We start from the raw sequence: 26225 nt of genomic DNA, 5'->3' as shown, positions 1-26225 counted from the left end.
TAACAGATAAAACCTTTAGATAAATCAAACATTACCGCCACATATCTGACTCTATAACCATTAAAACAACTATTTTTCATTAATCTCAGACAGAACTATTAAATGACTTGTATTATATTAAACTGAACTTCCAATTTTCACCACTGTTCGGCGCCAAGTAACCTTTACTCTGATCACAGCTTGCTTGGTCTCGCAATGAATCCTGGGATATCCAAGAATACCGAGGATACATCAGACCCGTCCTTCAAATCGGGCAAAAAGGAGGACGCATTTTAAGGCCGCATAACGAGGACTCTTGGAATCCGACCAGACCTCGGCGCCGCGCTATGACGTAATCGGCCTTCGAATCCGGTCTTCTAAGGATGCGTCCTAGGTTTTCGAACAGAGCCAGTGTTTCCTGCTAGATGTCACTACTTGACAGAAATGGGTGATGCTGGTCAAGTTGGAACCTTAAAAAAATAAAAAAATAAAAAAATTTCAAATAAAGCAAAGCATTTAATTATAAAAACCAAAACCCCTGGTGTGTATTTTTGCACTTCTCACAAACTGTAGGTAGGAACCCCTGTTTAATCATCTTCTCTGGATAGTAGAACTCATTGTAATTATAGCCTACCATGACAAAATTTGAAAGGTTAAAATATATCTTTGACAGGTGCTGTGGGCCTATATAAATGAGATTAAAGAAAAGGCTAATATAATTTAGTCAAATCTGTTGCTCTTATTTTGTTAATGTTGACACTAACAACTTTTCGATCTGAGAAGTCAGCTAATTTCTGTAGGTGGTCAAAACTGCACAGCCAATGGGGGGAAAAGGAAGTCTGGTTTCTTAGCAACTGCATCTGATCGGTAAAGCGTTTCTACACGTTGCATACTATCGGAAATGAGACCTGTTCTTTCAAAATAAAGCACAATTTTGTACGTAGCTAAACTTTAAAGGCTCAAAAGCAACGCATAAATATATTCTTTTTTTTTGTGATTCACCTTTTTTTTACGTTTTTGCAAAGTCGGACAAATGTTAGGCTACAGCGCACCTTTTTTCTTTTTTTAAATCTAAAACAGGATCGTCTCTTATCATAATTGATACTGGTATTGATTAAACATCGGTGTTCAGGCCTTGATGCATATGTCACCGCATACAAATGCTTTCTTGTTTTAAAGCTGTGATATTTTCTTTACATGATCTGAAATTTAAGATGACGCGGCATATACAATTTTACTTTGAAAGAAAAACGGAGAACCCTCTTTTTATGATGACTTGCTTGATGGAATAACCATTTCCCTCCATCTACGCATCCAAGGTAAGAAAAACAGACATTTAAGTTGTTCAACTTATTGCTGTTTTTAGTGCTTTCGTTTGTTTTATAAACTAAAACATATTAAAACCCTTTGACTGGATTATTTAATGTTGTTTTTTTCGGGGTTATACCTGCTGTTCATAGAATGGCGCATCACGTTGGTCCATTTTAAAAACAAATAACCAACCCCATGCTGCTATATGGGAGGCTTGCTGTGGATCATCTCATTGATGTGATGAGGAAACAATCTGTTTGCTCCTGATTATGCGTCATCTGTCCAAAGATGTTAATGTAGCACTTCTCCCCCCAACAGATGGCAGAAATTGGATCCGCGGTGCGGCTCTTCTTGCTCGGACTGCACCTGTTCCTGCAGCTCGGAGGAGCCGCAGCCCGCAGTCCGCGGACGGCGGTGAACCAGGTGTCAGAGGCTGAGATCCAGCGGCTGCTGCACGGCGTCATGGAGCAGCTGGGCATCGCTCGGCCCCGGGTGGAGTACCCCGCACATCAGGCCACAAACATCGTCGGGCCTCAGAGCATTCAGGGTAATCATTGACTGATTTGATTTTTTTAAAGCCTATATTTTCATTTGGAACAAATAAACAATTATATATATATATATATATATATATATATATATATATATATATATATATATATATATATATATATATATATATATATATATATATATATATAATTATTTGTTTATTAGCCAACAGGCTCTCCACACGAAAAAAAAAAAATCAGCAGACACATTATTTATATGACAGGACATTCTTTATTACAAATGTATCTGTGCTTTACCTGACAGTTTTGATTAGTCTGTCATATTTATGTTGTCTTTTGACCCAGAAGTAGCATCATCACACTCAGATTGATTCCCAGTGTTTGGTAAATAAGCCTCAAGTTTGTGTAAAAAAATAAAATAAAAAATAAAGCTCATGGGTGTAATACCAACTGTTTCCACTAGGTGGTGCTCATGAAGGCCTGCAGCACCTGGGTCCTTATGGCAACATCCCCAATATTGTGGCAGAGCTGACAGGCGACAATGTTCCCAAAGACTTTAGTGACGACCACAGCTACCCGGATCCTCCAAACCCCTGTCCACTGGGAAAAACAGGTAGAAGCCCCATTTAATCTTCCTGCCCCGATGGCTCTTGAACCAGCAGAGGAAACATTTGCAAAGACAACAACATTTAAAATTGATCTAGAAACATAAAAGGGATTATATTACATTGCAAAGAAAGTATTTCTTTCTATACTTTTATGGATACCTAAGACCCTGTTCCCAGCATTATCAACTTTAACTATGCTTTAAACATTTACCACATGATTTATTTGTGTTTTAAACATTTAAATAGAATAGAAAATCCATTTAATTTCCCACAATGGGGAAATTGTGGTGTTTAAAACAGCAAAGGTTATACTAGAGGTGGCCACACAATGTGTACCTTAGAAAAGTGTATAAAAATAACACGTAAGAAAACAGCATATTGTACTTTACAGTGTTTTACAATACAATAATCTGTATCTCGATAATAAAAAGTAACAACAGCTGTGGACATTTTTGCTTTAATGGATATGTGAAAAATAGCAACACCCCAGAGATGTGCAAAAAAAAAAAAAATGAAATTACAGCAGCAAGTTATTTAACTGATTTATACTCAGAAACCAGGTTGTCTGCATGTGTGTTGGAATTAATGCAGATACCCCCTGCTCAGACACTCTGGTGCACCTCTCCAAAATTGTAGGTTATTGCAGTCAGAGCTGCAGACAGGAGGTCTCTGATTGGTCAAATCTACATCCGCTCTACACTATGCATATTTCCTGTTTGGTACCTTACCGGCTTGTTTTCTTATGACCGCCATTGTGAAAAATGACTCGTTTAGATGGACCAGCTAGAAGAGCAATGTGTGAGAGAACGCACCCTTTTTCAGCGTTGATCCCAGCTCTTTTTCGCCCTCATGTCCCTTCATTGTCGAACAAACTTGCCCCCACTTCTTCACTGCCTCCGGTGTATCTAGATACACAGCTAGTTCGTGATTGTCCCTCTTGCGTATTGGCGTGGAATAATATAGCCTACACCACGCTTCAATTTTGGGCATAAATGTAAAATATCTGCAACAAGCTCACTGGGACACACCGCTGCGGGAGGATAACCAGCCCTTAAGACAAAGACTGTGCAAAACTCAGCATCAATACAACAACTTATTAAGGTTGTTGGGAACAGTGGTGGTTATAGAGTCTTACAGCTGCTGGGAGGAAGGATCTGCGATAACGCTCGCAGGTGCCTCTAGGGTACAGCAGTCTGTCACTGAAGGAGCTCTCCAGTTCAGCAACAGATGTTAATTTTTTTTGGATCCATCTGTTTCCCACCTCTTGCACTGAGCTGCTCCATAAAAGATGGCTGATGCCACAACAGAGTCATAGACGGTCTTAAGGAGCGCACCCTGCACTCCAAAAGACCTCAGTCTCCTCAGCAGGAAGGGTCTGCTCTGACTCTTCTTGTAAAAAGCCTCAGTATCGTGAGTCCAGTCCAGTTTGTTATTCAGGTGAAGACCAAGGTTATAAGAGTCCACTATCTCAGTAAGTAAACCTGAGATGCAGTTTCCACTCTTATTCCTCCAAACGTTCTTCTAGAAGTTTCAGGCCAGGACTCTTTGCATGCCAGTAAAATTTCTTCACACCAAACTTTTTACACATGCAGCCATGGAAGTGATCAGGCCATCCAAACTTATTCATTTGATGTCACCCAATACTGTTTGTATAGTGTAACTTTTTTAGCACTACTTTCTTAACGCAACTAAATTATAGTAAGATTACTGGACCGTTAAACAATTTATAAAAGCCCAATAAAGATATTTATCTATTTGATAAATCATAACATTTCAATTATTTGTTTTGATTAATTAATTCCAGACAGGCTAAAATTTGATACATGCCTCAAACACACTGCCTTTAATGTAAAACCATGGAAAAATTCAATTAAATCTGTAGCTTTATTATTAATGAGGGAATTGGGAAGTTTCAAAAGTCAGTTTTATCCTTTGGGAAGATTTCCAGATGCCTGAAGTTGAAAACATTAATCTGACCAATAATTCTTCCATTCAGACCGGAAGAAGCTTTAAATCGAAGGTCTGGATATCTGGAGATATGTCCTTTTGTCTCGTGGAGAAAAAAAAAAAAAGGTTTTGCTTTAATAACCACTGCAACATTGTCGGGAAAATGAAAGAAGAACCTTAAATACTTAAGAAAAACCATGGTCGCAACACTAGGTTATAAGGGTGATTTGCCAGAGAGAATGGAGCAGTTCTAAAATAGATGGCATCAAGAAAAACATCTGAGGATACTGTATGGAAAAAAATATCTTAAGATCTAAGTTAGGAATTTTACAGGTAAAATCAAATGGCTCTTCTAAACAGAAAATGACCCAAAGCATATATCTAAGTTTATTACAAATGGCTTAAGGAAATAACTCCAAATCTGATTTGTTAAAGCGTTTTTTTTGTAGGGATAAAATAAGAACAATTAATAATTTCTAGAATCTCTCTAGTGTTACCTGTTGTCCATCTGTTGTTCTCATTATTCAGTTAGCAGAACACTATTTCTGTCTTTCTGTGCTCACAGCAGCAGACGGATGCTTGGAAAATGCTCCAGACACAGCTGAGTTCAGCAGGGAGTTCCAGAAACACCAGCATCTGTTTGACCCTGAGCATGACTATTCAGCTCGGGGGAAGTGGGTGAGTACAAATGTAGCAAATACTATAAGCTTCCAAAACACACAAGATTATGTATTTTCTGATCAGAAGTTGATTGGTTTTTATCAGATCAGATTTTTTTTCTTTATTTCTTTTATATTTTTTTTTTCCTATTAACTTAAACTGGACAAAAAACAGGAAATGTGCTCTAGATTGAGATGTTAATTGTACAACATGATGGTTTCTGTTTATTCTGCAAAGTAGAACTAGACACAGAACAATGCTTTTGCACAGTAAGCAGACTATTTTATTTTTACATTTCGATTTCTGTTTTTAGTTTGATACCTTTAGTTTAGAACTTTTATGACCTGTTAAAAGTATTTTTACCTTGTTTTATTTTAGTTGGGAGCATGTGGCCATACTATTATCCAAAAATATGCAACTTTATTTTTTTTGTTATAAATAATTATTTTGTCTTCTCACAGAACAAAGAGCTTCTATACCAGAAGCTGAAGGGAGGACCAAAGAGAAGAAAAAGGGTAAAATATTTCTAACACTTTTTAAATTAAACACTTTTTCACTTTTAGGGAAATTTGTCTGAGGAAGGACACTAAAGTGCTTTTCATTTATTTTCTCTAAGCACCAAATCACTTCTACACTCACCGGCCACTTTATTAGGTACACATGTCCAACTGCTCGTTAACACTTAATTTCTAAGCAGCCAATCACATGGCGGCAACTCAGTGCATTTAGGCATGTAGACATGGTCAAGACAATTTCCTGCAGTTCAAACCGAGCATCAGTATGGGGAAGAAAGGTGATTTGAGTGACTTTGAACGTGGCATGATTGTTGGTGCCAGAAGGGCTGGTCTGAGTATTTCAGAAACTGCTGATCTACTGGGATTTTCACGCACAACCATCTCTAGGGTTTACAGAGAATGGTCCGAAAAAGAAAAAACATCCAGTGAGCGGCAGTTCTGTGGGCGGAAATGCCTTGTTGATGTCAGAGGAGAATGGCCAGACTGGTTCGAGCTGATAGAAGGGCAACAGTGACTCAAATAACCACCCGTTACAACCAAGGTGGGAAGAAGAGCATCTCTGAACGCACAGTAAGTCGAACTTTGAGGCAGATGGGCTACAGCAGCAGAAGACCACACCGGGTGCCACTCCTTTCAGCTAAGAACAGGAAACTGAGGCTACAGTTTGCACAAGCTCATCGAAATTGGACAATAGAAGATTGGAAAAATGTTGCCTGGTCTGATGAGTCTCGATTTCTGCTGCGACATTCGGGTCAGAATTTGGCGTCTACAACATGAAAGCATGGATCCATCCTGCCTTGTATCAACGGTTCAGGCTGGTGGTGGTGGTGTCATGGTGGGGGGAATATTTTCTTGGCACTCTTTGGGCCCCTTGGTACCAATTGAGCATCGTTGCAACGCCACAGCCTACCTGAGTATTGTTGCTGACCATGTCCGTCCCTTTATGACCACAATGTACCCAACTTCTGATGGCTACTTTCAGCAGGATAATGCGCCATGTCATAAAGCTGGAATCATCTCAGACTGGTTTCTTGAACATGACAATGAGTTCACTGTACTCAAATGGCCTCCACAGTCACCAGATCTCAATCCAATAGAGCATCTTTGGGATGTGGTGGAACGGGAGATTCGCATCATGGATGTGCAGCCGACAAATCTGCGGCAACTGTGTGATGCCATCATGTCAATATGGACCAAACTCCCTGAGGAATGCTTCCAGCACCTTGATGAATCTATGCCACCAAGAATTGAGGCAGTTCTGAAGGCAAAAGGGGGTCCAACCTGTTACTAGCATGGGGTACCTAATAAAGTGGCTGGTGAGTGTAGATTACTACCTAATTAAAACAATTTTAAAGTCAGAAGGTTACACTCAGCACTGCAATGAGGTTGTACATGAACTTCTCTTTTTCCAGGGTAAAATGATTTAAGATGTGCATAGCTCTGTACAAATATATGGTGCAAAAGCTGTAAGCACAGTCCTTGCTTTTAAAGATGTTTAAGCTTAGGCTCAAAACATAAGCTTAATGGTATCCTGCTGTTTCTATTCAAATTCCAGTTAAGTTTGGAGACATCGCTCTGTTTACAAATCTCTCTGGGTCCAGGTTTTCACTTTTTTCACCAAATCATTTAATTCTTACATGAAAGGAAGATTGTTTGAATGTTTAATTGCAGACCAAAAACAAAAAAATAACTCCCTCCTGTTTGACACTGGAAGATGATGCATTAACAGTATCAACTCCATAATCTAGCTGCATCGAAACCAGGAAACCAAATGTCTCCTGGAGGAAAGTTAAAGGTTCTGACTAAACGACAGTGAGCTACTAATCGTTTAGCTACCGGACCACGATAATAAGGAGAATGTTTGTTTGCAAAATCAGTTTAGGGCTTTCAAACATGGGGAAACATTGTCAAACGTGGTGGTGGCATCATACCGTGGGTCTCTTGGAACCGCCTGTGGTACTGATGCATTTCACAAAGTAGATCAAATATTAAGACAAAGATTACCCCCGAATTCTTAAAATTCACACCCAAAATAACAGCTACAGTAGGTGGTTAAAACTTTGCTTCTTTGTGTTACTATGGGAGAGTGATGCATCACAACTGATTCAACATATTCTCATTATGAGTGCGTATGAAATCGTACAAAAAGTTATGCACACTATTTCGTACGTTCGTACGACACACTGGTGGAAAATGACGGAATTAGGCAACTTTTTACGTGCCCAAAGGGTCCCCTAATTAATGGAGGAGCAGAGGGTCATTAAGACAAGAGAGCTGGTCTCTAAAACAGACATGGCTTGATGCTAACATGTTTATCTGTCACAATTTTGAGAAAAAAGTCAGAATTCTGAGAAAAAAGTCAGAATTCTGAGAAAAAAGTCAGAATTCTGACTTTTTTCCCCATGTTAAAATGAAATAAAATTTTAAAATCAGTTAACTTTTTTTTTTTTTTTTAGTGGCCCTAATCCTCTTCCGTAGGAAACAAAGTTTCGTCAACCAGTTTATGAAGATGAGAATTATTTCAGAGGTGCTGATGCTAACAGAAAGGTTGTGAAAGAAAAGTCCCAAAAGACAAATATCTAATTATTACTTTGACTGTATAAATGTGGGTCTAGATACATAATAGATTATGTTGAATTAGAGACACAGATCTTTTCTTTTCAATATAATTTTGCTGTTTTATAAACCAGTATGTTTGCCTCCACAGAGCGTCAACCCCTATTTACTGGGTCAGAGGCTGGACAATGTGGTCGCCAAGAAATCTGTTCCCAATTTCTCAGAGGAAGAAGAGAACCAAGCATCAACCACCACAGCTCCCAGTACACCCAAAATCTGATATATAGGAGTTCGAACTCAGAAAATATAAATATATATCTCTAATAAATGTTTAGACTTACTATCACTAGTTATTGGGATTTTGTGTTTGGTACAAATGCTGGAGGTGTTGATGTTGTATTTCATATACTTCAAAAATATAACCTTGCCATAATTTTTTATGCATTTAATTGGTCTTATATTCATACAAAAGAATTATTAAAAGATGTCTTGTTGAACATTTGTACTTATTTGGCAAATGCTTTGATAGAAATACTGTGAAGAAAATATGTTTCACCATAAACAAGACATTGAGTTGTTTTGGAGTTTTAAACAGAATTCTAAAAATAAAACGAGACTAAAACATCCAGATAACAGATAAATTATGATAAATGCCATCTGAAGTGGGTAGAGTCTAAAAACTGGTATTCTAATATCCTATAATTACAGATATGACCCCCAAAGTGGAGAATAAAATAAATTTTTTCTTCTTTTTTTCACAGATGTATAAAGATTTGATATATTTGGGGGTTAATTCATTCCATCTTTGTTATATTTGGACAGAGATCAGTTTAAATGCATTTAATGTTTGTTTGTTTTTTTTGTCCCAACCTGAGTCACATGTTCTTCAAATGTAAAGTTATATTCTTAAGTCTGGCTTTGTTTTATTGAAATATGCTTATGAACATCTTCACCATGGCAACTACTTGCAGAATATTCTGCAGCTTGAGTCTCTTCAGGTTGCAGTGACTTATCTTGTTCATTGCATCTTGTCAAAATGTTTGTGTTCCGTTTTTGTTCTGTAAAGTCAAATAAACGACTTATCTGCATTGACAAAGTCTGGAAACGTTTGTTGTTTTTTTCTTTTTCTTCTACCTTCCCGTTTCCATACAGATAAAGTGAGGTTTGCGGTTGGGAGGGGCGGAGGGGTTCTTTCTAAAGCCACATCAGAGGCTCTTATGGGAGCACATCTTGCTGACTGTTTGACAGGACAAAGTTTTCTTTGGGGATTGAACACACAGCAGGTAAATGGAGTTACACTGACAGAATATTTCCTGGATTTTGGAATAACACTTTTAATTTGATGTACGGTACGTGCGTAAAAGTTGTGCGTAAAATGCTCTCCATCGGAGCCTGATTGTTGTTTCCTTTTCAGCTGCAATGATGCGTTCTTATTCATGGCTGATCTTCAAAGCAGTCCTGGCTCTGCTATTATCACCTCCGAGCAGTGCAGACACCGATACATTCCAAGGAGCCTTCCCGTATCCGAACAAATACGCACCAAATAAATCAGAGGGGTGTCTACAGTCACCCATCGGGGCGCTTTTCTCCCGCGGCGCCGCTTCCATAGCCTCAACGGATGAGATCCTGGAGTCCAGCCAGGAGGCGCTACACGTGACAGAGCGCAGATATCTGCGGCTGGACTGGTGCAAGACTCAGCCGCTGAAGCAGACAATCCAGGAGGAAGGTTGCCTGAGCCGCAGCATTATCAACCGCTTTTGTTATGGACAGTGCAACTCTTTCTACATCCCTCGGAATTCCCAGCATGATGGGATCAGCATCTTTCAGTCCTGCTCCGCTTGCAAACCAAAAACATTCAGCACCGTTACATACACCCTCTTCTGCCCGGGACAGACGCCCAGTACGCGAAAGAAGCGGATCCAACGCGTAAAGCAGTGTCGCTGCGTTAATATTAAAACTGATTGAACCCCCGCTGGATTACACTTTGATTCAAGGAGAGAAAAAGGAAATGTTAGAGTTGGGGCAACAGAGAAAGGAACTTTAATGAACATTTTATATTGGACTCCTTAAAATAGGACTAAGTAAATGTTTTCTTTGGTCATCTGCGGGGGAAAAAATGCACCACATTGACCAAGATCTTGCTAATGGCTCCAAAGAATCAGTTGAGCACTTTAGAGAACTGTGTAACAGATGGTCACGTTTAGATGGTAAAGACTTTTCCCATCTACTCAACTTTTCATCAATACATTTGGATGCAGCAGACTGATAGCCCAGATTATTTAAAGGCCTTTTATGTCTTTATTGTTGATGATCTGAGTGGTTTTCAGCTTGACAATTAAGCAGTAATTCCCTTATGTAGAATATAACTTTAAATTTATGCAGAAAAAAAATCCTGTTTGTATTGCCTGGTGTATTTTTGTTTTTGTTTGCAAACACATTTAATTTGTGGATTGCATAAATTCTGCAATGATCACCCCCAACTAAACACATAACATAAATGCATCACATCATCTTCTGTGTATAAGGAAGAAATATATAACCTGTACATTGAAACATTACTAAAATAACACAGTGCAGCAGTGGGTAACAAAGTTGCCTTGCAGCAACAAGGTTCTGGGTGTGATTTTTGGATGGACAGATAAATGAATTAATTTTAGTTATTAAAATGAATTTTAGTTATTCATTTATCAATCCATGAATATTTCTTTAAATAATCTAATTTATTGGGTTATTTTTATTTCTATTATTTTATCCCCACACCTGATGCTACCCAATGTGACGGCCATCAATGATTTGTCTTTGTTTCTTAAAGCCACTTGTAAATAAAAAAAATCATTAAAGACACTTTCTCATAATTATTGTCCAATGTTGGTTTTTATTTGTAATAAAAAAAAATCCATGCAATGAGTATTTTAGTTCATAAAACGTCTTTAACAGTAACAAATTAACCAACTGCATTTTTTTTTTATAGTGAACTTCCAGTTAAAGTTGTGGTGTTGTGGTGACATGAAAGAACAAATATAACAATTTCTGGTCCACCAAGAAAATGTACATTTTTCATCCTGGTCAACAACTGTATTAGTCAGCTCCAGTTTTATGAGGATATCTAAATATTTTAAGTCAGGATTGTTTTAAGTTGAAGTCACTTGAGCTTCTTTCTGACGCAGTCGCTCCTTCTGTTGGAAGAAATTTATGAAATTAGCAGTGAAAACAAGAGCAGTAGCCTAAACATACCTTTTAGATCAGATTAATTGTCTTGATTTGCATGTTACTAAGAGATGCATTTTTAAATGTCTGAATTTTACTTCAGTTTTACCAGACTGTTGGGGTTGATCTTTCTTGTCTCCACCTTTTTCTCTCCAGTGAGCCTCTTCACTAACATCTGAGCTTCTTTTAACCTGTTTAAATGGATTTAAATAGTTTATGGATTGGTTAAACTGGAGACTTTGTTGCAGAAACAAGCTGTTAGTTTGAGGCATCAGAAGTCTGTTTTAGAGGACTTGTGGACACGTAGAAGACATTAGAAGGAATGGTTTGGAAAAAGGATTGGATTATGACCAAGGACAGTGTCCTCAGGACATCCAATCCTTTTTGTACCATTCTGCAAGACATTTATCAGGACACTGTCCTGATAAATGTCTTGCAGAATGGTACAATGAAAACCTCACAATGTCACATACTAGTTTAGCGGATGACCAAAATAATAAATTAAAATGGAGCTGAAAGAAAGTGAACTGAAAATATAACATCTATACAAACCTCTGTTTTGAGATGCTTTTGTTCTCCCGCTTCCATCTGGCCTTGAAGTCAGCACAGAATTCAAACCAGAGCATGAAGAGGTGACCTGTTGTCACCTCCGTCTCTCCAGGTTTGGGTTTGAGGCCGAAGTATAAGGCAACGTCCTGAAAACTGATCACAGTGAAAAATGAGTACAGAATGGTTTTATTATTCACTCTAAACACTTATTGTTAAGCCTGATGAAGATGCCTTAAAAACTTTCAAGTAAATCAATGTTTTACTTGAAAGAAGCGTACATAAATATGATAAATATATTTCATTAATATTTGGAAGAAAATCTATATTAAGTTCTTTTTTTCACAAAATTCTACAAGAATTCTTTCAAATCACTAAAGATAATAAACACTGAGCCAAAGCACCTTTAATATCCATCACTGCTTCACTAATGCTGTTATCATGGTGTAACCAGCATAACTGTTGTGAACAAAAAGAGTCTAATAAACTTTAGTTTAAATAACTTTCCTTAAAAATTTACATTTTTTTTCCTCTTCTTTCCCCTTGGCCCTAAATATACAGTAATATGGCACACAATATTTTAGTCCCTCTTTTAAATGGGAGGACAAGAGGACACTTCCCATGGAACCACAAAACAAGAAAATAAAGATATTGAGTGTCAGATCACTACAGTAAAACTATGTTTTCACCCAGAATGATGTTGGTAATTTATAGTTAACTAGATTTTACTGACTGACATGTAATTTGATGCTTTACTTCAGAGGTCTGACTTATACGAACATAATCTTAACAAAAAGTTACAAACTGAGAAAAAAGAAGGCGATAAGCAGATATTAGATAAAAAAATTAATAAATCAAGAAAACTTGAATAGTCCAAACAAAATTTAAATTGCCACAACATAAAATAAAAAATAGGATCTGCCAGTGGATACGAATACCAAATAAGTATAGAAGATTAGATGGAAGTCTAAAAACAAAAAACTGAACAAATAAATACAAACAACCAACAAAAAAGCAACATCTGTACAGTAAGTGGTGAAAGGAAATTAAAAGAAAGGCAAGAGGAGTTTTGAAATCACTAAAAATAATAAACACTGAGTCAAAGAACCTCAAATATCCATCCCTGTTTTACTGATGCTAAGTTATAATGGTGTGACCTTTATCACTGCTGTATAAAAAAGATTTAAAAAAAGAGTCTAAGCAAGAACTGCTTTGGCTTTTGTCTTTAAATAGGTTTTTAGACATTTTCTTTTATTTCTAAACAGCAGCTGCAGACCAAGCTTGTTATTTACTAGAGAAATAGTGATTTTTTTCCCCTATATGCTATGATGAATATGTTAGGAGGGGTGGATTTTCTGATAAAGTTTATATTATAAATTTTTGGGGGGCATATAATAAAACAAATATGGCAGAAATCAGGGTGCTATTTCCTTTATCAGTGTACAAGAAACTACTGCTTTTTTAAATTACTGCTTTAATAGACTGTGTTGAAATGAAAAAAGCTGCTGTATGTAAGAGTTAAATTAGCACACCTTTTTTGCACAGTCATCAGCTGATAGGAAGTTTCTGCATGCTCCTTTCGAGCTGCAAAGAAAAAACAGAAACATTTAGTTTAATCCTCCTCTGGAGACATTTTACTACCTCTTCAAGTTTTTTTCTTAGGAGCTCTTGTATGATGATAACACAGTCTAATGGAGCCAGACCATTCAATCTGTTAAAAACTTTAATTACACAGTGACTCTTTCGACAGTGGGGCCATTGTTCCGAATGCAATGCCATTTTTAGAAAATAAGTCCTTCTACTTATTATCTGTGCCTGTCTCTCACTAAATATTTTAGGAGTCTGTCCCAGACCTCAGAAGAATTTCTAATGCAGCAAACTCAGATCATGTCATGGTCAACATATTCTAATGTGACATGTAAAAGGAACCACCTTTCATCCAGCTATGGCACCGAAATAAATCCTTATAATTCAAGCAGCACTGTAGATAAAATATTTTGGCTGTAAAATAGGACCTGAAAAAGCTTGGTGGTAAAAAAAAGAGGTTAAATAAAAGTTATCCGGTCATTGACGGATCTTCCTGATCCCTATATGGATGTCTAGTCTTTACTCAAAGTCCATCCTATCTCCCTCACACACAGATGGCTTCTTAGTTTTAGGACGTTAGTGATGACAGCAGCATTTATCTGATAAGTATAGTCTAGAAAGATTATTTAGGCAGCCTACCGATTACAGTAATTCTGTTAGAAGAATTTTGAAATAAATAATCAGAAACTGTTTTTCCATAGATGAAGATATCATAGCAATCAAGATAATGTTGAAGAAACTAGACAAAGACTGTCTGTTAAAAATAAAATGCTGTCTCAAAATTAGCTGAACTAACCGGACCATGTATAAGTAATCAACCAGTCCCCTGGTAAAATCACTAATAAGTTCAGTGTCACTAGAAACTCCTGCAAGTTCAAGACATCGCTTTAACAGAACCGTCCGACAAGAGAAATTATATTCCGACATTGATCAATCTGGAGATATTATCCACCAGTTGAGAAAACGTGCAACATTAGTGATCAAGTCCCAAGTGTAGCTGGTCTACCAAAATGACTCCTCAGGTGCATCAGACAGTGACTCTTTCAGAAATTAAGATAGATAACCCAGAGTGACATCAGTGGCATCAGTAACAGCCATCCAGCCTCTACTGCGTTGATTTCAGGGTTTCAGGGTGCCGGTCTCCAGCAGTCTTTGCATAAAACATAGGTAAACCCTCGTCAGGTATTACACTACAGAAAGACCCTAGGCCAGGGAATGGAACATAGGTAGGCAGCAGGAGAGCAATCAAAAGCAAATCTGAAGCTCTACCTGTGAATAAGTCACATAAAAAAATGGAGCACTTGTTAAAGTCTTACTGTAGATATGATTGAGATGCTTTGATATGTCCTGAAACAGTCATGGTTCACAAACCCTCAATTGTGGCAGATTTAGAACAGGGTTATAGTTGTGTGATACAAGAAAATTATTCACCAATTTTAAACATAGAAGTGACAAAAAAGGTTTGTACTCTACAAGAGTAGATTCATGATACCAAAATCTGCAAAAACAGAACTGAAAAGAAGAAATTAAAAAGTATAAAAAAAGAAAGTTGGTGCCCTAAAAAATTAAAGAAAGCACAAAATGAACATCTTTGATATAAATAACGGCAGATTATCTTCCGTAAAATTAAACAGTGTATTGTGGACGAGGGCTACCCTATTCTTAAAACAACTTACTCTTTAACTGAAATACTTTCTCCCTCCATTCATGAAAAATTTTTCACACTTTTAGGATTTTTTTTTTTACATATTCTCACCTGTAAGAACAAAGGCCTCCATCTTGTCCTTAAATGGCTGCAGGTGTTCTTCAGGAGACTCTGAACAGACTTTTTGTACATTTTTCTCACATCCTAAAATAAAAAACAAAAACAGGCATATCCTTAACATACCAGGATAAATAAATAATGATAGAAAAAGGAGACTATAAGGCAGAGAACGCTGATATTAACAGTAGAAAATGACTTCATCCTAGAATACCTCAGCAATTGATGACTACACCACATACAATATGGTGCAAAAGGATACTAATAATGTGAATCCAAATGGAACATCTTTGAAGCTTGTTCTGATTACAGATGGCATGGTTGTTTAAAAACATTTGAACATAGTAGTAGGGGCCAGAGTGAAGATTTGTTTGGTCTATTTGTTATGGTTGGACAGGTGTTCAGATTTTTTTGCACCTCAGGTGATTGCTTGGTTTGGTCTCAGGTGAGGTGAAGTTTGGTCTTCCATTATTTACTTGATGCGGGTGTATCTCACTGTTGGTAGCTGGAGAAGTTCCACCTTTCTCCAGGAGAGTCCGCCGTGGATCCTCTGAGGGAGCCTCCTGCACAGCTGCAGCTCGTCTAGATCATCAGAGGATCCACTACTTAAGCTGTCTTCAGACCTTGCCTCAACGCCGCAGTGTTGTTCCAGTTGGAAACCTGTGCCTCCTCTGTGAAAGCTCTGAAAGAGCTAACCTGCCGAGCCGACCCTCTGAGCCAAACCTGAAGATTCACAGAGAACCTCCAAGCAGCTCTGGACTAGAGCTGGGATTCCCAAAGGCAAGGTCTGTTCAAATTAGACGTGAGACGCTGAAGCAGCTAACGGACTCTGCTGATGAACTCTTCTCCAGAACCAACAGTGACTCTCCAAAAGCAAACCTCAAGAACCCTCAAGACTCCAGTGAACCTGAACCCAGGCCCCGAACCAGAACCCGTACATTCAGTGTGCTTGTGCATCAATAAAACTGTTAAACTTTTATCCTTGTGTCCGTCAGTGGTGTTCTGCATTCTTGGGTCGCTTCCAGTGAACCCATCATGACAGAACACTGCGGCAAAACTCAAGGCCCAACAGATCACTTCACCCGTCGACTGGAGGAGCAGGATGCCCAGATTCAGGGACAAACTCAAACGCTCCGTGAGTTATACCGTCTAGTTGACTCTCATAACCAAATGCTACAGAGCTGTGCTAATTATCTGAACAGCGCTAATGCTGTACCACAACCATTTCCGGGTCCAGTTCCTCCTCCGAGGTCACCAGCAGTGACGTCATCAGAGTTCCGTCCTAGTCTCCCTGAAAAATTTTCTGGCAACATGAAAGATTGCAAGGGATTTTTATTTCAATGTCGGTTAATTTTTCAGAACTCCCCTGGCTGTTTTTCCACGGATCTCAAGAAGATATCTTTCATTCTCTCTCAGTTAACAGGAAGAGCCTTGGAATGGGCTCAGGCAAGATTTGCTGCTGACGACAGTCTAAACTGCTACTACTCTGACTTCATTTCAGAATTTACCCAGGTTTTCAACCAAGAAACTGACCAAACAATTGATTCGAGAGCTCTTTTCTCTCTTAAACAGGGAAACTCTTCAGTGGCAGAATTCTCGATTATCTTCCGGGTTAAAGCGGCAGCTTCCGGATGGAACCAAAGTGCCTTGAAAGGAGCCTTTTTTATGGCATTAAACGAGCACATTAAAGATGAACTCGCAACCCTTGACGAACCTGCTACCCTCGAAGATTTAATTCACCTCTCCATCAGATTAGATAATAGAATTCGAGCCAGAAACAGTTCAAAGAAGCAGGGTACACTTTATTCTGCCCCACATAACGTGACTGGTTGTTCTCCCTCTACAGAGCAGCTGCCCGTACAGAGGCCTAAGCCCCAGTCTCTACCGTTGCCCGTTCAAGCCTCTCATTCGGGCGAAAGAGATTTTGAACCCATGCAGGTGGGACACACCAGGCTCACTCCAGAGGAGAGACAAAGGCGTTTGTTAAGCAAGCTATGTATCTACTGTGGTGAGAGTGGTCACTTCATTGCTGCCTGCCCGGCTAAATCAAAAGCCAGGGCTCGCCAGAGGATCTGAGGAGTCTGGCGGGCCAAATAAACTCTAAGAAATCTCCTCGACTGTTGCTGCCTGCCACACTTTTCTGTGCTAACCAGAGTCTTTCCTTCTCTGCATTCATCGACTCAGGCTGTGAATGTAACCTAATCGATTCTAACCTCGTCCAGCAACTCCAGATTGAAACTATTCCTCTGACTCAGCCTCTCAGAGTTTCCGCTATTGACGGAAGAAGACTCCATCAAGTTACCCATCAGACTCAGCCCCTCACTGCATGAAAAGTGGGATTTTCGTCAATATACGGCACTGTAGATTGTCGTGGAACTTCAGGTTAGCGGCAGTTTACGGCAATTTGCAGGCCTTGCCGTAAACTCCCGTAAATTGTCAGAAATTGACGTGGCAGTGTTCCCCCCATGCCTCCCCCCCATGGAATTCTAGGGGAGGCTTTAACATGTAAATGAACATGCTGTGAGCTATACAAATGCAAACCAGGGTTTTACCCCCCCTGCAACCCTGGGTAAGAAAATCTCTGATACAAAGAGATCAGGTATAGCCTCTTACATTTTAGCTTGAATTGATTTATTTAATTAAAGTATAGAGACCAAAACAGATCTTTAGCTGACAGAGCAATACATTTAGAGCAGTAATTTTTTTTTTTTTAATTTGCATTTAAGATAAAAAATAAAATGTTGTCTGTCAATATGCTCAATTCACAATTACTTAAGTGGAAAAGTTTCAAGAAATGATTCTGAGATGATTCACTTTATAACATGGCGCATTATCCTGTTGGAAGTAGCCATCAGAAGATTGGTACACTGTGGTCATAAGGTCATAGGTCAGCATGCTAAATTGGTTTTAAGTGGCCCAAAGTGTGGCAATAAATATCCTCCAAATAGATGGTAGAAATAGATCAGGCCCAGTATAGCCTAATTATAGACTTACATTTTAGCTTGAATTGATTTATTTAATTAAAGTACGCTAGATTACTGTGTATGCAAATGTTATGTAAAAGAAAATACACAAAATAATTTACTTCAAAAATTAGTTTTAATCAGAATCAGTTGGCTGTAATGGTTAATTTTTTTTTTTAGATTTCCACTTTTTTTTTTTTTTTGTTATTGAATATATAAGAAAACAATAACAATCTCAAACAACAAGTCAATAACAAATATTTCAATACAAGAAGAAATATCACAACTCCTGCTTTTGAAAAATAAAATTAAATGCACAGGCTGGAACAAAGTATAAAATAAAATAAATAAAAATAAATAAAATAATAATAGGGTTTAAAGTAAATTAATCAGTGGGGACTACCAACTGAAATTCTTCAATTAACTCAAACAATTTAATTGCATTTAAATTCTGCATCTTTCTCAGACATCTTTTGAAAAGGGAAAGTTCATTTTTGAGAGCAGAGATTGAGAGGGAGCATTTTGCATAGCGACATTTATGGATATAATACTTTGTTACAATTATTAGAATATTGATTAAAAATTCCAAATTTTTTTTCTTTAATGGATAAACCGAATTGAATGTTTTGCCAGGAAATAAAATCTAAATTTATTGTTTTAGAAGACAGAAAGGTTCGAAGTTGATCCCATAAGTTTAATACTTCTTTACATTCATAAAAAAGATGTTTAGTTGTTTCCAATTGAGTTGTACAAAAGCCACAATTCTCAACATTAAACTTAAATCTCTCTCTTAAAAACTCATTTGAAGGATATATGTTATTTATTATTTTAAATTGTAATTCTTTATACAGGTGCTGGTCATAAAATTAGAATATCATGAAAAAGTAGATTGATTTCAGTAATTCCATTTAAAAAGTGAAACTTGTATATTATATTCATACATTACATACAAACTCATATATTTCAGATGTTTATTTTGTTTAATTTTGATGATTACAAATGACAACAAATGAAAATCTCAAATTCATCATATCAGAAAATTAGAATATTACTGAAGACCAATAAAAACAAAGGATTTATAGAAATGTTGGCCAACTGAAAAGTATGAACATGAAAAGTATGAGCATGTACAGCACTCAGTATTTAGTTGGGCCTCCTTTGGCCTGTATTACTGCAGCAATGCGGCGTGGCATGGAGTCGATCAGTCTGTGGCACTGCTCAGGTGTTATGATAGCCCAGGTTGCTCTAATAGTGGCTTTTAGCTCTTCTGAATTGTTGGGTCTGGTGTATTGCATCTTCTTCTTCACAATACCCCATAGATTTTCTATGGGGTTAAGGTCAGGAGAGTTTGCTGGCCAATTAAGAACAGGGATACCATGGTCCTTCAACCAGGTACTGGTAGCTTTGGCACTGTGTGCAGGTGCAAAGTCCTGTTGGAAAATGAAATCTGCATCTCCAAAAAGTTGGTCAGCTGCAGGAAGCATGAAGTGCTCTAAAACTTCCTGGTATGTGGCTGCGTTGACCCTGGACCTCAGAAAACACAATGGACCAACACCAGCAGATGACATGGCACCCCAAACCATCACTGACTGTGGAAACTTTACACTGGACTTCAAGCAACGTGGATGAAGTGCCTCTCTTCTTTTCCTCCAGACTCTGGGACCTTGATTTCCAAAGGAAATGCAAAATTTACTTTCATCAGAGAACATGACTTTGGACCACTCACCAGCAGTCCAGTCCTGTTTCTCTTTAGCCCAGGCAAGACGCTTCTGACGCTGTCTGTGGTTCAAGAGTGGCTTGACACAAGGAATGCGACAGCAGAAACCCATGTCTTTCATACGTCTGTGTGTGGTGGTTCTTGAAGCACTCACTCCAGCTGCAGTCCACTCTTTGTGAATCTCCCCCACATTTTTGAATGGGTTTTGTTTCACAATCCTCTCCAGGGTGCGGTTATCTCTCTTGCTTGTACACTTTTTTCGACCACATCTTTTCCTTCCCTTCGCCTCTCTATTAATGTGCTTGGACACTGAGCTCTGTGAACAGCCAGCCTCTTTAGCGATGACCTTTTGTGTCTTGCCCTCCTTGTGCAAGGTGTCGATGGTCGTCTTTTGGACAACTGTCAAGTCAGCAGTCTTCCCCATGATTGTGTAGCCTATAGAACTAGACTGAAAGACCATTTAAAGGCTTTTGCAGGTGGTTTGAGTTAATTAGCTGATTAGAGTGTGGCACCAGGGGCCATCAATTTTGAACCTTTTCACAATATTCTAATTTTCTGATATGATGAATTTGAGATTTTCATTTGTTGTCATTTGTAATCATCAAAATTAAACAAAATAAACATCTGAAATATATGAGTTTGTATGTAATGTATGAATATAATATACAAGTTTCACTTTTTAAATGGAATTACTGAAATCAATCTACTTTTTCATGATATTCTAATTTTATGACCAGCACCTGTATTTAGGAGGAATTGGGAATTTCAAATAATTTGTCCTAATTTTGACTATCATAGATTTCTTAAAATTTTGTTAGAGAGCTGTGCTTTTTGTTCTTCCTGGGTACATATTATTTATAGAATATTGATTCAAAAACTTGTTGTTGCATTTATTATCTCTAATGTCCACCTGCTCAAATTCAATCTTATGGAGACAAACAATTGCAATTGCAAACAATTTATAGGTGCATTACCGCCACCTTCCAGAATGGAGCGACGCGAGCTCTTCTCGCGAGTCCTTCCGTATAACAATGACGTCGTATGTGATTGGAGGAGCCTGATGAGCCTTCGGCCCCATCGTCCAATCACGTGTGAGCTTTTGTACACTACGACTTCTCGCGAGACCAGCATATTAGCAGACATGTTTGTGTTACTACACTTAGAAGAACTTCATCTCCATTTACCGTGTTTGTATTTTGTTGTTACGTGAACAATGGCTGCACGACGTCTCGCGTTCAACTCGCCTCCAACTGCTCTTAGTCCACAACTTTCGGCCAGCCCGCAGACTGACGAGAAGAAACTGCTGATTGCTATCAGCGGACTGTCTCGTCAGCTTGCCCAACATACTGCCGACATGAATGAACGCCTCACTCAGCTGGAGAATTCGATGCGCTCCAGGTTGTAGTCCATAGAGGACAAGATGGCGGCTCTGCAGTCGAGCAACTTTGCAGGATATACGAACTCGAGGAAGAGAAGACGGGTGAACAACGCCACGCTAGCGGTAAATATATGTTCGATTACTGGTAGCTATGCTAAAAGCAGCCTAGCTTAGCTAGGCAAGCTAAAGACAACCTAGCCTAGCTAGGTAAGCTAAAAGCAGCCTAGCCTAAAGCTTTATTAAAGTGTATTTTTTGTGATTCACAGGAAGCAATATGCCGTCTTAACAACTCGGAAACTAATTGTAGGCGCTATGAACCGGAGCAGGGGTAAGGTTTAAAGAATATGCGGTAAAAGGACATGGATACGGATGGATACCGACCATAGCTGTACTTTTTTTTTTTTTTCACAGACTACAGTCGCCTCACAATGAGGCGGTGACCTCCTATTTGCTCGGATTTGCACGATGTTGATAAAGACGACATTGTGTGTAAGTGACTTGTTTTAATGTTTTCTCCTTCCTTGTTACTGTGACTTGCGTTTGATTTTTTTTTTTATTCATACCACTCTCATTTAATTGTTTTCCAGCTGCCTGTAAGACGTATTATGAGACGGTACGCAGGAGCTTCAGATACACGCTGCTAGCCAGCACGCTGCGTGCGGAGGCCGCCAGGCTATCTGCTCGGAGTCGGGCCAGAAGAAAGAGAGTAAGACTTTATTTGGTGACTATTTTTCAGGTGCATTGATAGATGTGTTGTGTCCATATGCAGTGCGCTGATTCATTGTTTTTTTTTCAGCTGCTGAAGGCGAGGCAGAGTGTGCTATCAGATGAGGAAGTGGAACTCTGTAAGTCCGCCACCGTCGACCTCATGTCCGACGAAGAAGATGGCGTCGTCGGCGGTGTCTCTGGATGGATTGTACGGTCGCCGCCATTTCGTAGGCCGGATCTCACTGAACTCTGTGTTAAGCTGCAGTCCCGGTTAGAAGCGATGCCGAAGTACAGGGCCACGCACAGTAGGCGTCTGCACATCGGACCTGCCTCGGAGGGAATGCTGCCTGTTACCTCCAACCCCGAGGAAGCAAACGGACCGTTCACGGAGTTGTAATTTTTAGATACGCATGTGTTTGGATACGCGTTGTATATAGTTGGGTGTGTTTTAATAAAGCTCTTTCTTTGCATAAACAGCTTCCTGGCAAATCTTCATTTCCTGTATAAATTCATTCATGTCCTTGATGGTAGCATAATAATTGTGTAGTAGTGTAGGATAACATAAATACACAGCATATGAATGAATAAATATATGAATGAATAAATATATGAATATATATATATATATATATATATATGAATGAATAAATATATATATGAATAAATATATATGTAAATATATATATATATGCCAACCAATCACGAGCGACTTTACTTGTTTAAAAGGAAGCGGTTCCGTCCAATACTCAGTAAGAAAATTAAAGCCTGGCGTGGCCACGTGTGGTTTTGCTGCCAATCACGAGCGATTTCACTTGTTTGAGAATAGTGGTTTCAGCCAATACTGAGAAGGTTATTCAAGCCAGACCTGGCCAGCCGCGCGGGTTTGCTGCATTCATATGCTAATTAGGGCCATTAGTACAGCTGATCGCTCTCCACATACGTCAGAGTCCGTTTCCGACAATTTGTGGCACGACAAACGCGGACAAGCACGGGTTGCAAATTGTCGGAAACTGACGAAAATCAGGCAGATCTGCGGGAGTTTACGGGGGTTTACGGGGACGAAAATCTCACTTTTCTTGCAGTGCCTCGAGCTACTTCTGTCAGGTAACCACCGAGAAACTATCTCATTTTTTGTTTTTCCTTCTGCATGTTCCCCGCTGGTGCTCGGCTTTCAATGGTTGGAGAAGCATAATCCGCACATAAACTGGGCCAAACGTCACCTGGAATCATGGTCCATCTCATGCCACGAAACATGCCTGCGTTCAGCTGCTCCCTTGGTGGGCTCTCCTAGAGGTGTGGGGGAGATGGACTCTCCTGACCTTTCTTCAGTTCCTCCTGAGTACCATGATCTCGCCCCTGTCTTCAGTAAGGTCAGTGCGACGTCCCTACCTCCACATAGACCATACGATTGCGCCATTGAACTGTTACCTGGTGCTCCCTTACCTAGCAGTAGACTGTATAACATCTCCAAGCCCGAACGGGAAACTATGGAGAAGTACATCAACGAATCATTAGCAGCTGGAATAATTCACCCTTCATCTTCTCCATTGGGCGTCGCGTTTTTCTTCGTAGGAAAGAAGGATGGTTCCCTGAGACCCTGTATTGACTATCGAGGTTTGAACCAGATCACTATTAAAAACAAATACCCACTGCCTCTTCTCGCCTCTGCTTTTGAGCCCGTACAGGGTGCTACTGTTTTTTCTAAACTGGATTTAAGAAACGCCTATCATCTCCTTAGGATTCGTGAAGGCGACGAGTGGAAAACTGCCTTCAAGACACCCTTGGGCCAATTCGAATACCTGGTTATGCCTTTTGGACTAACCAACGCTCCAGCCTGCTTCCAGGCCCTTGTTAACGATGTTCTCAGAGACTTTCTCAACGTTTTTGTTTTTGTGTACATTGATGACATTCTCATTTACTCCAAGGACCTCGACGAACATAAAAGACATGTCCGTCTTGTTTTACAGAGACTGCTGGAGAACAAGCTGTTCGTGAAAGCCGAGAAGTGCGAATTTCATCGACCTTCAGTCACCTTTTTGGGGTTTGTGCTCGAGGGCGGCCAGGTTAAACCATCTGAGGACAAGATCAAGGCAGTTTTAGACTGGCCTGTTCCTGAAAACCGCAAACAACTTCAGAGATTTTTGGGTTTCGCTAACTTCTATCGTCGGTTTATCAGAAACTACAGCCAGACCGCCCTTCCTTTAACTTCTTTGACATCTATCAAACGCAGCTTTCAGTGGACTCCCGAGGCTCAGGCAGCATTTGATAAATTAAAGTCATTGTTTTCCAGAGCTCCAGTCCTCATGCAACCTAATCCTTCCAAACAATTTATTCTAGAGGTGGATGCTTCGGATTCCGGTGTTGGAGCAGTCCTTTCCCAGAGACTAGACTCAGATCAGAAAATACACCCATGTGCTTTCTTCTCCCGTAGGCTTTCCAGCGCTGAGCAAAATTATGATGTAGGTGACCGAGAACTCATGGCCATTAAACTGGCACTGGAGGAGTGGAGGCATTGGCTGGAGGGAGCTGAGCACCCGGTTCTTGTATGGACAGACCACAAGAACCTGGCTTACATCCAGTCTACAAAGCAAGCTAACCCTCGTCAATCCAGGTGGTCAATCTTCTTTTTTCCGGTTTAACTTAATCATCTCCTACAGACCCGGATCCAAGAACGTGAAGCCCGATTCTCTCTCTCGTCTCTACTCCGTCGATCATCCCGAGACACCTGAACCAATCCTTCCGGCTTCATGTACAGTTGGAGTGGTCAACTGGGAGATAACTGACCTCATCAACTCAGCCCTGGCCACTGAACCCGATCCAGGTAACGGCCCGTCAAATCGATCTTATGTTCCATCTTCTGTCAGGTCCCGTCTTATCCAGTGGATGCATGCCGCCAAATTCTCCGCTCATCCTGGAGTCAGCCGAACAGTAGCCCTCATCTCCAGACGCTTCTGGTGGCCCACTCTCCACAAGGACGTGAGGGAGTATGTGTTGGCTTGCCCCACATGTGCCCGTAACAAAGCCTCACACCAACCTCCTTCTGGCCTGCTTCAACCACTTCCTGTTCCCTCGCGTCCCTGGTCCCATATCGCCATCGATTTCGTCACCGGCCTTCCTATCTCTCGAGGTATGTCCACCATATTCACCATTGTTGACCGCTTCTCGAAGTCCTGCCATCTTATTCCCCTCAGAAAACTTCCCACGGCCTTCCAGACTGCCCAGCTGCTCATTAAACATGTGTTTCGGTTACACGGCATTCCCCAAGAGATCCTCTCGGACAGAGGCCCGCAGTTCATCTCCCAGGTCTGGAAGGCATTCTGCTCCGCTCTCGGCTGCAAACCCTCTCTCACCTCTGGTTACCACCCCCAATCGAATGGTCAGACGGAACGCATGAATCAGCAATTGGAAACCACCCTTCGCTGCCTTACATCTAACAACCCCGTGGATTGGAGCCAATTTCTGCCATGGATCGAATACGCCCAGAACTCCCTCAAATCTGCATCCACTGGACAATCCCCATTTCAGGTCAGTCTCGGCTATCAACCACCTCTTTTTCCCGCAGACGAGAGAGAGATTTCGGTGCAGTCCGTCAACCACCACATCCGCCGTTGCCAAAGGATCTGGAGGGAAACCATTGCCACTCTCAACCAGTCATCGGAAGCAACCAAGCGCTTCGCCGACGCCCGGAGACGTCCCGCCCCCGAGTATGCCGTAGGTCAGGAGGTATGGCTGTCCACTCGAGACATCCCCCTCAAGGGGATGTCTCGAGTGGACTGCTCTCCCCCAGATTCATCGGTCCCTACAGGATCACTCGAGTCATCAACCCCTCAGCCGTCCGTCTCCAGTTACCTCAGTCCATCCGGATCCACCCCACCTTCCACGTGTCCCAGATCAAGCCTGTCTCCTCGAGCCCTCTGTGCCCTCCGTCCGACTCCCCACCACCCGCCCTGGAGGTCGATGGACATCCGGCCTTCACGGTTCGCCGCATTGTGGACTCCCGTCGACGAGGTCGCGGATGGCAGTACCTCGTCGACTGGGAGGGCTACGGACCGGAGGATCGCCAGTGGGTTCCGGGCTCGTACATCCTCGATCCAGCCCTTATCGAGGAGTACGAGCGCTCCTGCCCATCTACCTCTTCCGGACCGCCAAGGGGCGGTCGTTGAGGGGGGGGTATTGTTGGGAGCTGGAGAAGTTCCACCTTTCTCCAGCAGAGTCCGCCGTGGATCCTCTGAGGGAGCCTCCTGCACAGCTGCAGCTCGTCTAGATCAT

At 40.3% G+C, this 26225-nt stretch overlaps 3 protein-coding genes across 4 annotated transcripts; 2 read left to right on the top strand and 1 right to left on the bottom strand.

Annotated features, from left to right (window-relative positions):
* The first annotated feature begins 1157 nt into the window (after positions 1–1157).
* On the top strand, positions 1158–9180 carry LOC119778338 (neuroendocrine protein 7B2-like). Of its 2 annotated transcripts, none has more exons than XM_038277514.1 (6): positions 1158–1298; positions 1609–1837; positions 2266–2415; positions 4926–5035; positions 5479–5532; positions 8240–9180. In XM_038277514.1, the coding sequence occupies exons 2-6, from the start codon at positions 1609–1611 to the stop codon at positions 8366–8368; spliced, it is 672 nt and encodes a 223-aa protein (XP_038133442.1). In that variant the 5' UTR covers positions 1158–1298; the 3' UTR covers positions 8369–9180. The 2 variants fall into 2 exon arrangements, with proteins under 2 accessions (XP_038133442.1, XP_038133441.1); XM_038277513.1 differs by having other exon boundaries at positions 4923–5035.
* Positions 9181–9245: 65 nt separating this feature from the next.
* On the top strand, positions 9246–10937 carry LOC119778339 (gremlin-1-like). The gene is made up of 2 exons (XM_038277515.1): positions 9246–9371; positions 9503–10937. The coding sequence occupies exon 2, from the start codon at positions 9508–9510 to the stop codon at positions 10051–10053; it is 546 nt and encodes a 181-aa protein (XP_038133443.1). The 5' UTR covers positions 9246–9371; positions 9503–9507; the 3' UTR covers positions 10054–10937.
* A 152-nt stretch (positions 10938–11089) lies between these two features.
* On the bottom strand, positions 11090–15318 carry si:ch1073-209e23.1 (formin). Its single transcript, XM_038277516.1, has 5 exons — positions 15185–15318; positions 13374–13425; positions 11848–11997; positions 11405–11486; positions 11090–11264 (listed from the first exon to the last, which is right to left on the bottom strand). The coding sequence occupies exons 1-5, from the start codon at positions 15312–15314 to the stop codon at positions 11220–11222; spliced, it is 459 nt and encodes a 152-aa protein (XP_038133444.1). The 5' UTR covers positions 15315–15318; the 3' UTR covers positions 11090–11219.
* Between the last annotated feature and the right edge of the window lie 10907 nt (positions 15319–26225).

The sequence above is a fragment of the Cyprinodon tularosa genome, unplaced genomic scaffold, assembly GCF_016077235.1.
Source record: "Cyprinodon tularosa strain WSP-4 unplaced genomic scaffold, ASM1607723v1 ctg132, whole genome shotgun sequence".
In the NCBI taxonomy this organism is placed as follows: domain Eukaryota; kingdom Metazoa; phylum Chordata; class Actinopteri; order Cyprinodontiformes; family Cyprinodontidae; genus Cyprinodon; species Cyprinodon tularosa.
The sequence above is the reverse complement of the archived record's forward strand: the minus strand, read 5'-3'. Positions and strand labels throughout refer to the sequence as shown.

Bases quoted from the DNA above. Each gene is read 5' to 3' on its own strand.
- LOC119778338 (XM_038277513.1), top strand. From the start codon at position 1,609: ATGGCAGAAATTGGATCCGCGGTGCGGCTCTTCTTGCTCGGACTGCAC. The intron at 1,838-2,265 runs GTAATCATTGAC...TGTTTCCACTAG, and splicing joins CGGGCCTCAGAGCATTCAGG to GTGGTGCTCATGAAGGCCTG. The intron at 2,416-4,922 runs GTAGAAGCCCCA...CTGTGCTCACAG, and splicing joins CTGTCCACTGGGAAAAACAG to CAGCAGACGGATGCTTGGAA.
- LOC119778339 (XM_038277515.1), top strand. From the start codon at position 9,508: ATGATGCGTTCTTATTCATGGCTGATCTTCAAAGCAGTCCTGGCTCTG.
- si:ch1073-209e23.1 (XM_038277516.1), bottom strand. From the start codon at position 15,314: ATGTTAAGGATATGCCTGTTTTTGTTTTTTATTTTAGGATGTGAGAAA. The intron at 13,426-15,184 runs GTGAGAATATGT...TTTTCTTTGCAG, and splicing joins GGAGGCCTTTGTTCTTACAG to CTCGAAAGGAGCATGCAGAA. The intron at 11,265-11,404 runs GTAAAACTGAAG...TTCTTCCAACAG, and splicing joins AGATCAACCCCAACAGTCTG to AAGGAGCGACTGCGTCAGAA.